Source organism: Misgurnus anguillicaudatus, chromosome 2, assembly GCF_027580225.2.
Source record: "Misgurnus anguillicaudatus chromosome 2, ASM2758022v2, whole genome shotgun sequence".
NCBI lineage: Eukaryota > Metazoa > Chordata > Actinopteri > Cypriniformes > Cobitidae > Misgurnus > Misgurnus anguillicaudatus.
Window position 1 is genome coordinate 46,219,145 of NC_073338.2, and position 12,486 is coordinate 46,231,630.

At 36.4% G+C, this 12,486-nt stretch overlaps 1 protein-coding gene across 1 annotated transcript; it reads left to right on the forward strand.

The window, feature by feature from the left end:
- Positions 1-1,088: 1,088 nt before the first annotated feature.
- LOC129435313 (MAM and LDL-receptor class A domain-containing protein 1) lies at positions 1,089-11,491 on the forward strand. Its single transcript, XM_073858394.1, has 17 exons — positions 1,089-1,176; positions 1,262-1,518; positions 1,731-1,815; positions 1,938-2,063; positions 2,682-2,843; positions 2,929-3,185; positions 3,390-3,474; positions 3,598-3,732; positions 4,379-4,516; positions 4,602-4,858; positions 5,063-5,147; positions 5,270-5,529; positions 5,618-5,768; positions 6,004-6,435; positions 7,645-7,770; positions 9,279-9,432; positions 10,405-11,491. Exons 1-17 carry the CDS (start codon positions 1,089-1,091, stop codon positions 10,439-10,441), a joined length of 2,835 nt encoding a protein of 944 aa, XP_073714495.1. The 3' UTR covers positions 10,442-11,491.
- Positions 11,492-12,486: the final 995 nt, after the last annotated feature.

A 12,486-nucleotide genomic window follows, 5' to 3' on the forward strand; every position in this document is an offset into this window, starting at 1 on the left:
AATCATTTATGTGTGGTGTATGAAGAAATGTGTCAAAATCTTTAAATGTGATCAATCTTTCAGGTGATCTTTGAGGGACGTAGAGGAAGCACATCCCTGTCAGATGTTTCCATTGATGATGTCTCTCTACACAAAGGAACCTGTGATGGTATGTTTCTACATTTGAGCTTTAATAAAACTCTGTCCACTTAATTAAAAGAGTGATTGCTCACATGCAACTTTAACAAAAGTGTTCTTGACATCTGGTTAAACGCTGTACTTTTTCTTCAGATTTAACAGACCCATTGCCACCCGAACCCATCCAAACTACAACCAGACCTACCCCAACTACAACCAGACACACCGAAATCACAACTGCGCCCATAACAACTACCACCTCAGGTGGTGGAAGTGCAGGTATGTATAGATATAAATATATCACAGACTGCACTTTAAGCACGGTTAAAAATTTATATTTCTATATCATTTTTTATTATTTTAAAAATGTTATAAAACATTATTTCTGAATGTTTTGTAAAAATATTTCTTTAGAAAACAAACACAATTCACTCATTATGTTTAGATGTTGATGCTTTGTTTCATTTAAAGTCACCATTATGGTGATCAATGTTATATTCAGCATCAAAGACCTCATTGAGTGTTTTTAAAACTTTTTTCTGTTAGCTGGGTCTATAGAAATCAGACTTTTATTGTAACAGGTGCTGTAGTTTGAAATAGTAGGGATGCAAGAAACAAATCTTGGCCTTTTCATTTCCCTAAATATTTTGACATCTTTTTCACTGTTGCAAAGTTACATTTTCAGAACGTGCTTTTTTACTATATTTTTTGACATTATTTAACAATAAACATTTTTTAACATTCCAACAGACAATAAAAGGCCTTTTTACACCTGGTCACTTTATGCATTTTCTCTTCTATTTACATTCAGCCACATAAATGAGTCTTGGCCAAACGGCTATTGATCCGATCTTCTATTCTTGGTTAAGCAGACCGTTGTTGACTACTTGGAATGGTGATTGCGTTTTTTTCTTTCAACAGTTTGTAACCTGAACTGTGATTTTGACGGTGATATCTGCGCTTGGAGTCAGATGCCGACTGATGCTTTTGATTGGACAAGACACACAGGCTCCACCCCCTCTTTGATGACTGGCCCCTCCTCTGACCACACAACAGGAAGTGGGTCCTGATTTCTTTACTGAAAAACGATCGACACATTTGTTATGTTGATTTCTAAAGTGATTGTCCTGATGTAAATGTCTAGGTGGTTTCTACATGTACATCGAGGGTGATAGTGCCAGTTATGGTGACACGGCACGTATCATCAGTTCAGAGTGCGCTGACATTCAAAATCAGTGTCTTCAGTTTTGGTACCACATGTACGGTTCCGGTAACACCATGGGGCTGAGCGTCTACCATCTGCAGGGAAATGTGGCCAAAGAGGTGTGGAAGAAGAGAGAAAACCAGGGAAACACGTGGTACCGTGCACTGGTGGACCTGACACCAACAGGGAAGTTTCAGGTCAGTGAAGGTTTGAGGATTACATAAAAATAAACAAAATAATGCTCCCATCAGTGATGTTTTAAAGTAACCAAAGCAGGCTTGTAGTTCTTCTCTAAATGTATCCTGTTCAGAGTGTTTTGTGGGACATGATGTGCTACGGTCCTAAAAATCATTTATGTGTGGTATATGAAGAAATGTGTCAAATTCTATATATGTAATTGATCTGTTAGGTGATCTTTGAGGGACGTAGAGGAAGCACATCCCTGTCAGATGTTTCCATTGATGATGTCTCTCTACACAAAGGAACCTGTGATGGTATGTTTCTACATTTGAGCTTTAATAAAACTCTGTCCACTTAATTAAAAGAGTGATTGCTCACATGCAACTTTAACAAAAGTGTTCTTGACATCTGGTTAAACGCTGTACTTTTTCTTCAGATTTAACAGACCCATTGCCACCCGAACCCATCCAAACTACAACCAGACCTACCCCAACTACAACCAGACACACCGAAATCACAACTGCGCCCATAACAACTACCACCTCAGGTGGTGGAAGTGCAGGTATGTATAGATATAAATATATCACAGACTGCACTTTAAGCACGGTTAAAAATTTATATTTCTATATCATTTTTTATTATTTTAAAAATGTTATAAAACATTATTTCTGAATGTTTTGTAAAAATATTTCTTTAGAAAACAAACACAATTCACTCATTATGTTTAGATGTTGATGCTTTGTTTCATTTAAAGTCACCATTATGGTGATCAATGTTATATTCAGCATCAAAGACCTCATTGAGTGTTTTTAAAACTTTTTTCTGTTAGCTGGGTCTATAGAAATCAGACTTTTATTGTAACAGGTGCTGTAGTTTGAAATAGTAGGGATGCAAGAAACAAATCTTGGCCTTTTCATTTCCCTAAATATTTTGACATCTTTTTCACTGTTGCAAAGTTACATTTTCAGAACGTGCTTTTTTACTATATTTTTTGACATTATTTAACAATAAACATTTTTTAACATTCCAACAGACAATAAAAGGCCTTTTTACACCTGGTCACTTTATGCATTTTCTCTTCTATTTACATTCAGCCACATAAATGAGTCTTGGCCAAACGGCTATTGATCCGATCTTCTATTCTTGGTTAAGCAGACCGTTGTTGACTACTTGGAATGGTGATTGCGTTTTTTTCTTTCAACAGTTTGTAACCTGAACTGTGATTTTGACGGTGATATCTGCGCTTGGAGTCAGATGCCGACTGATGCTTTTGATTGGACAAGACACACAGGCTCCACCCCCTCTTTGATGACTGGCCCCTCCTCTGACCACACAACAGGAAGTGGGTCCTGATTTCTTTACTGAAAAACGATCGACACATTTGTTATGTTGATTTCTAAAGTGATTGTCCTGATGTAAATGTCTAGGTGGTTTCTACATGTACATCGAGGGTGATAGTGCCAGTTATGGTGACACGGCACGTATCATCAGTTCAGAGTGCGCTGACATTCAAAATCAGTGTCTTCAGTTTTGGTACCACATGTACGGTTCCGGTAACACCATGGGGCTGAGCGTCTACCATCTGCAGGGAAATGTGGCCAAAGAGGTGTGGAAGAAGAGAGAAAACCAGGGAAACATGTGGTACCGTGCACTGGTGGACCTGACACCAACAGGGAAGTTTCAGGTCAGTGAAGGTTTGAGGATTACATAAAAATAAACAAAATAATGCTCCCATCAGTGATGTTTTAAATTAATCAAAGCAGGCTTGTAGTTTTTCTGTAAATGTTCATAGTGTTTTATGGGACATGATGTGTTACTATGCTAAAATCATTTATGTGTGGTGTATGAAGAAATGTGTCAAAATCTTTAAATGTGATCAATCTTTCAGGTGATCTTTGAGGGACGTAGAGGAAGCACATCCCTGTCAGATGTTTCCATTGATGATGTCTCTCTACACAAAGGAACCTGTGATGGTATGTTTCTACATTTGAGCTTTAAAAAAAACTCTGTCCACTTAATTAAAAGAGTGATTGCTCACATGCAACTTTAACAAAAGTGTTCTTGACATCTGGTTAAACGCTGTACTTTTTCTTCAGATTTACCAAACCCTGGAGTCTCATTGCCACCCGGACCCATCCCAACTACAACCAGACCTACCCCAACTACAACCAGACCCACCGAAATCACAACTGCACCCATAACAACTACCACCTCAGGTGGTGGAAGTGCAGGTATGTATAGATATAAATATATCACAGACTGCACTTTAAGCACCGTTAAAAATGCATAGTTCTATATAATTTTTTATTATTTTAAAAATGTTATAAAACATTATTTCTGAATGTTTTTTCAAAATATTTATTTAGAAAACAAACACAATTCACTTATTATGTTTAGATGTTGATGCTTTGTTTCATTTAAAGTCACCATTATGGTGATCAATGTTATATTCAGCATCAAAGACCTCATTGAGTGTTTTTAAAACTTTTTTCTGTTAGCTGGGTCTATAGAAATCAGACTTTTATTGTAACAGGTGCTGTAGTTTGAAATAGTAGGGATGCCAAAAAAAATCTTGGCCTTTTCATTTCCCTAAATATTTTGACATCTTTTTCACTGTTGCAAAGTTACATTTTCAGAACGTGCTTTTTTACTATATTTTTTTGACATTATTTAACAATAAACATTTTTTAACATTCCAACAGACAATAAAAGGCCTTTTTACACCTTGTCACTTTATGCATTTTCTCTTCCATTTACTGTACATTCAGCCACATAAATGGGTCTTGGCCAAACGGCTATTGATCCGATCTTCTATTCTTGGTTAAGCAGACTGCTGTTAACTACTTGGAATGGTGATTGCGTTTTTTCTTTCAACAGTTTGTAGCCTGAACTGTGATTTTGACGGTGATATCTGCGCTTGGAGTCAGATGCCGACTGATGCTTTTGATTGGACAAGACACACAGGCTCCACCCCCTCTTTGATGACTGGCCCCTCCTCTGACCACACAACAGGAAGTGGGTCCTGATTTCTTTACTGAAAAACGATCGATACATTTGTTATGTTGATTTCTAAAGTGATTGTCCTGATGTAAATGTCTAGGTGGTTTCTACATGTACATCGAGGGTGATAGTGCCAGTTATGGTGACACGGCACGTATCATCAGTTCAGAGTGCGCTGACATTCAAAATCAGTGTCTTCAGTTTTGGTACCACATGTACGGTTCCGGTAACACCATGGGGCTGAGCGTCTACCATCTGCAGGGAAATGTGGCCAAAGAGGTGTGGAAGAAGAGAGAAAACCAGGGAAACATGTGGTACCGTGCACTGGTGGACCTGACACCAACAGGGAAGTTTCAGGTCAGTGAAGGTTTGAGGATTACATAAAAATTAACAAAATAATGCTCCCATCAGTGATGTTTTAAATTAATCAAAGCAGGCTTGTAGTTTTTCTGTAAATGTTCATAGTGTTTTATGGGACATGATGTGTTACTATGCTAAAATCATTTATGTGTGGTGTATGAAGAAATGTGTCAAAATCTTTAAATGTGATCAATCTTTCAGGTGATCTTTGAGGGACGTAGAGGAAGCACATCCCTGTCAGATGTTTCCATTGATGATGTCTCTCTACACAGAGGAACCTGTAATGGTATGTTTCTACATTTGAGCTTCAATAAAAATCTCTCCGCTTAATTAACAGAGTGATTGCTCACATGCAACTTCAACAAAAGTGTTCTTTACATCTGGTTAAACGCTGTACTTTTTCTTCAGATTTAATAAACCATGTGAGCACATCTCCTCCAGTCTCATTGCCACCCACAACCTCCCCTTGCCCCAAGAACAGTCATTACACTGACTGCATCCATTCCTGCCAGCCTACATGTTCACATCTGCATGGTCCACCCAACTGTAACACTGAAGAGCCATGTGTGCCAGGCTGTGTGTGTGACGACGGCTTTGTGCTTAAACAGGGTGTATGTGTGCCTATCCACGAGTGCGGATGTGTAGACAGCAATGGCGATATTCACGACTTTGGTGATGGTCACGCAAAATGTACAGTTTATTCTTTAGTTTATTCAATCTCTAAAATATATTTTTTCCTGCTCTCTTTTGCTACAGTTTGGTGATGTCTGGTATGACGGCCATTGCTCACAGAGGTGTAAGTGTGAGGATGATGATGGTGGGGAGATAGAATGCGAAGATCATGAATGTGATGAAGATGAGATATGTCACATGAACGAGGAGGGGGATTACAGTTGCCAGGACACTGGTACAAATCTTTGCATTAATATCATTACAATCTTCAAAAATCCCATGTTTCGTTTTTGTTACAAAATCACATCAAAAGGCCTTTATTAACCCTGAAGCGGTGTGGATTAGTTTTATGAAAGATGTGTGGAGTTTTTTTGGGCTTCAAATCAAAAGCACCATTTGCTACCATTATAAAGCTTTAAAGATTCGGGACATTTTCCATATAAGATAACTGTTGTGCCTTTTTCTTCCAGAGTTCAGCAAGTGCACAATCGATGACAAACCCGAGTTCAAGACCTTTGACAGCATGAAGCACAAGTTTAAGGGCAAGGAGTCATACGTCCTGGCCCAAAGCTTTGGTCTGCCCAGCAACGTCCCAGAAGTTTATGTGGTCTCCATCAACAAAAAAACCAAAGGCGAGAGCAGCGAGGAAGGAATGAGCAGCGGCATGGGCAGGGGTAAGAGCAGCGAGGAAGACAAGAGCAGCAACAAGAGCAGCAAGGAAGACAGCAGCAGCGAGGAAAACAAGAGCAGCAAGGAAGACAGCAGCAGTGAGGAAAACAAGAGCAGCAAGGAAGACAGCAGCAGTGAGGAAGATAACAACAATAATGGTCGTATACGTGTCATCAGAATCAGGGCTTATAACCGCACTGTGGATTTTAAAAAGGATTTGAAAATTACGGTGAGTGCATTTTTAAAGCTTTGTGCATTCTGGGTTGATGATTTGTGATTGCGAAATATTAAATGCTATGGTATCTACTATAGTTTATCATGTGATAATGTTTTACTCCCCACTCCCACCTTCTTACCTCTCAGATCATCTTTATTTTGATCATCTTTCATTTCTGTATTGTTCATCATTCTGGTTCTCTCTGGTTCATATTGAAAGGACTGAACAGAAGATGTTAATGCTTTTGTATTTTTAACGGGATGCAGGTGTCAAGACCAATTAGCCTTACCTACTGTCTGTGTGCATTTATAACTCTCAGTTTCACATCATTTTACAATCTATGATTGAAGACTTGTTTACCATGTTTACCTATCTTTAACATTAATCAAACGCATTTTGATTTCAATATTTGGTTTGTCATGTATAGTGATATTTTGGCGGTCTCCAAGTGAAAAGATTTTTTCAAAGTTTATTTAAAACTATGACATTTGCATATCCATATAGCCAATTCCAGTATTAATCTATTACACCATACGTGCGTTTATAGTCAGGGCACCCTATTAAGACCCATACTGTAGTGTACACCTAGCAGTAGAGACTCATTAAGTGGGCACTGCTAGACGATACCTGGCTTTAATACTGGATTTCACACTGCACAGTAGCAGATTAATAGCTACAAAATGTTGCAGTGCAAAAAAATCTGCAGTAGAACTGGATATGCCAAAAATGAAGCCATTACCAATTGAAGCTATTATATACACATCCATATCCTGTTTCAAGTCCATACGATTTTAGTTTTTCTTTCAAACATAAAAGGAGATTTAGCAGAATGTCTTATTGTGTAATGACTTCAAAAGACTTAATTTCAGGTCATCTAAAGCTGTAAAATAAGCAGCATTAACACTGTAGCAAAAATTTTGATTTAAGGTAGCCTGCATTATATCATCATAATAATGTGACCGAATTAGGATGTTCTTGACATCGCACTGTCAATTTTTCTCTATCGCATGCTAACAGAGAGCTCTGGTCACTTCTCTATTTATTAAAAAAAGCACATCTGAATCTGACCGTAGTACATCACTGGCTGTCCAAGTACAGAAGCTGAGAGGTGGAAATATTGTATTTAAGAGCAACTCTTCACCGCCCTCTTGTGGTCAGTGTGGAGTATTGACCAGATTAACTAGTCTTCATCTGCTTCCTCTTTTCTCTTTCTCACTTACGGTAGATGGGTTGAGTGTTCGTCCTCCTATCTCACCTACTAAAGGAATGAAGATTTACGAACGTTCTTCTCGAGTCTTCCTAAAGACTGACTTTGGCCTCACTGTCGAGTTTAATGGCAAAGGCAGAGCTGGTAATGATTAATTATATTTTTATTTATGAGATAAATCATTCTTAATGTGTGATACAGTCTGGCAAACTGCCAATAGTGCACTTATTTAAAGGGGACATTTAAATCTGACTTTTTCCATGTTTAAGTGCTATAATTGGGTCCCCAGTGCTTCTACCAACCTAGAAAACGTGAAAAAGAACAACCGAGTAACTAAGTTTTGGTAAACCATTCTCTGCAAGCATGTGAAAAAATCCCCATGTGATGTCAGAAGGGGATCTTATTATAATAATACCGCCCCTTAACCTACACTATCCAAGCAGAAAAAGCGAGAGAAGAAAGCCAGAGAGAGAGAATAATAAACAGCACAATAGAGTTTCAATTTCAACAAACCACCATTATGGTGATCAGTGTTTGCTCATTTCCATTTTACAGGACACACCCAAAAACGGCACATTTTTGCTCACACCTACAAAGTGGCAATTTTAACATGTTATAATAAATTCTCCTTTTTTTTAGCTAAAACTTCACATGTGTACTTTGGGGACACCAAAGATTTATTTTACATCTTTAAAAAAATTGTGAAATGTTCCCACATAAATATGGAAAGCCACATCTTAGTGGTTCAGATAGCAAACATATGCATGAGTTTAAGTCTTATTTGCATAAAATTATTTCAAAATGACACAAATATTACTACAAATAAACATAGTCTGTTATATCTTTAGTGAATGCGACAGTTTAGAAAGAAAATGCATGTGTAACAGTACATTGGATGGGTAGTGCTATTCAAACAATAACAGCCAAAAAAAAAAAACTTTTTTGCAACGTAATAAAGATTTGATAACTTTTTTATTTCTGTACAGTGATTTTAGATCGGAATCTCTTTTGTATGTTTGTTCTGTTGTATATTTTTTTGCTATTGCACATTATTTGAATGTTTGAAGAGTTTCGTTGCAAAACGAGATGAATCCATTTTTTTACATTTTTGTCAAAACATGTTTATTTTTATGTTATCATGTTATTATTTTGTTTAATGGTGCTACTTAGCTGTATTTTTTAAGTTATGAAGGTTTAAATCAAAACAAACCAACTGCAGTTGAATTGAAATTAATTGGAATGCACAACCAAAAAATGAGATTTCTGAAGAAAAAAAACAGATTTATCTCGTTTTGCAACGAAACTCTTTGTTTGTCCTTAGTTTAGTGCTCACAGTTTTATTGTATTTAAAAGTATGCGAAATCTATAGTAGCCAAGTTGGATTAGCAGTTTTTATGCCACAACATTATTTATTAATGTTTTATGGGTAAAACAATCAAATCAATAACCAGGCCTGGCCTATTTAAATCTAGTGCATCTTTTTGGTGACCATGCCAGTAGAAAACTCCTTGGTGTTGAGCCCAGGGTTTCTCGATTTTGTTTGTTTCAAGAAAATGTCTGCAAAAGGTGATTATATCTAAAGATTGTAAGAATCACACAATATTGTAACTACTGCTCTCTCTCTCTCTCTCTCTCTCTCTCTCTCTATGCAGAGATCACTCTTTCTCATGTGTATAAAAAGAAGATTGGAGGTCTCTGTGGAAATTTTGATGACAGTAGCAAAAATGACAAGATGAAGCCGAACGGGAAGCAGGCAAAGGATGTGAAGGAGTTTGGAGAAAGCTGGAGAGTGACAGACAGACGAAGGTTGGCAGCTTATTTGTATTCACATAAATAATTGCTGTCAGTTACAGCACATTTACGATTAATTCTATACATATTCATTTTGTAGCATGCCTTACAACAGGGGTTTTTAAACTTTATGATCCATGTGTGTGGGTGTGTATAAATATATAAAAGTCTCATCATACTGTATCTGGAGGTCTTTGGCATCATAAAGTTTGAAAACCCCTGTTGTAAGTCATTTTAGAAAATGAATATGTAAAAAAGCTATTCATTTTTAGCTCATTATAGAATTTACACACACACACACACACACACACACATGCATACACCCCTGTATACATGTATACACATATATACGTACATAGATATTTATTTATAGCAAAATAATTGGCTATCCCTAGTAATGCTGAATGTATAAACTTACACTGTAAAAAATGTTGGGTTGTTTTATGTTGGGTCAAATATGGACAAACCCAACCATTGGGTTATAAATAAACATAAGTTTATTCATAGGTTTGGATTTGTCCATATTTGACCCAACCATGGCTTAAAACAACCCAAAATTTGGAAAAGTGTGAAAAGAAACATTTTTAATTCAAATGTATTTGTCCTGCAGCAACTTTGACAGTAAATGTTTTACATGAGCCTTACAAACCCCAGTGAGTGAATTTAAGGTTAAGAAGTAAGGTTAAGGAAAAAAACACCAAAAATATACAAAGTGAATATAAATCATTTTGAAATGCATTGTAGCAAAACTTTTCTGCTATATGATGGAAAATCAGACTGGATATTCCTGTTTGAGAGCTCTGACCCACACACTGGATGATGGTTAAGATCCCATGATAACAATAACATTTATTATTTATACAGTACACAATGACATTTCACATACCTTGGAACAGTAAAACGAAACAATTTTTTGGCATTCTACTATTAGAAAATCACAACACAATGTAATAATCTTAAATGTTTGTTTACCTCTTTAATGTACAGGCGGTCCGCAGTGCTAAAGAAATGGCTCCTGCGCTAAAACAGACATAAAACTGACCATCAGCTGACTGCACCTGTCATCACTACTGACCTTCATCTACACCACAACTAACAAACTACTTTAAGTAGTTAACTAGATAAAACTGGTCTATGGTGTTTGTTTAATTTTAACTTTATATCTGGAATTACATAACATATATATTTCTAACATGCAATGTCTTGCAACAAACTGTTTTTTTCCACTAAAACCTCTGAATGAACAAGAACAAAAACTAATATTCCTACGTTTATAGCTAAGCGTAAATGAATGTTAGTTTATTTGCAATGCTAATTGTCATTTTATGAAATCGTTTACGGTGAATGAAAGTTTACTCAAAACAAAATGTACAATCATTTAAAGGGGACATATCATAAAAATCTGACCTTTTCCATGTTTAATTGCTATAATTGGGTCCCTGGTGCTTCTATCAACCTAGAAAATGTGAAAAAGATCAACCCAGTTACTGAGTTACTCTCTGCAAACATGTAAAAAATAGGTCATTGACATTTTTGATGTCAGAAGGGGATCTTATTCTAATTATACCGCCCCTTAATCTGCATTATCCAACCACGGCACTGCATTTAGTGCAGAGAGAGAGAGAGAGAGAGAGAAAAAGAAAAATTGACAGCACAATAATTGACAATTTGGTTTTAAATCTAAACACCATTATGGTGATCAGTGTTTGCATTTTTCATGCTATTTGCATTTAAATTGACACACCTAAAAACAGCAAATTTTTGCTCACACCTACAAAGTGGTAATTTTAACATGCTATAATCAATTATCTGTGTGGTATTTTAAGCTAAAACTTTACATATGCACTCTAGGGACACCAAAGATTTATTTTACATCTTAAAGTCTTGTGAAATGTCCCCTTTAAGTCATATTTGAATTTACACCCCAGTGTTTCACTATGTGGTTTCGAATGCATTATAATCTTGTTAGTCACATTCATTTATACTGAGACAGATTTTTAATATGTATTCACACACGATCTTCTGTATTTTGCACTTCAGTTTAATAAACATATTTATAACCAGTAAAATAAAATGCCTTCCTATTTTTTAATCTGCTGTGCTTTGTTTAGAGAAAACCATTGACATTATTTATGAATTAGACAAAATAAAACAATGTGTCATATGTCATAACATGCATGGTTAAAAATTATTTTTAAAAATTGCAGTATGAAGTTAACTTTTCCCCCGCCATTGACGAGTTATCTCGTCAATTCAGAGAAAAAATATCCCTGCTAATGACGCTTCCCTGACGAGTTTTTACTGTAATCTATTATCTACTAGATGATGCTCTTACCCAATTTATAAAAAACTGAAACATCAGCTAATTCTACAACATTGTAAACTCCATGAATGTTTTGAACTTCGTTCTGAATCTGTGCCCGGTTGCAAGAAAGTCCTTAAGATAAGAAATTCCTTAAATATAAGGTTAAGGGTATCCTTAATAAAAAATGGGTTGCAAGAAAAGTTGAATTTACCCTTAAATGCTAAAGTATTACCTTAAGTTCTGCTATGCTTTGCTACAAAGTCCTTAGTACCCATTTTCCCTTAAAAACTTAAGAGAATATAACAGGTCCCTTAACGTCACACGCGATGGCTGATTTTATGGTAATTTAAGAAAAGGAAGTACCAATGCGCAATTCTAATGATTGATATAATCCCTTAGAGAAAAGTGATGCCCATTTATTAGGAGAATAGCGGTTTGATTGTCAGTCAATCCAAAGTGCTTCAAGTTTGAATTATTTTGAGGTTTTATACATGCGGTACTTTACAGTCTGTTATTTGCAACATTTCATTGTACACAAATCTGCCGTCTGTTGAGCTGCATGCATTGATTTGTTTACGCTGTGAGGTTTTGTAACTGTAGCAACTGCTTCTCTATTGTCGTGTTTTGGCAGAGACAACCGTAAAATACTTAGTATAAACACTTAGGTAAGGCATTTGTTGAAACACTCTTTCCTCAGGGATTTTTTCTCCCTCAGGGAAACCCTCACTTAAGGAGTTTCATGCAACCGGCCACTGATCTCTAAC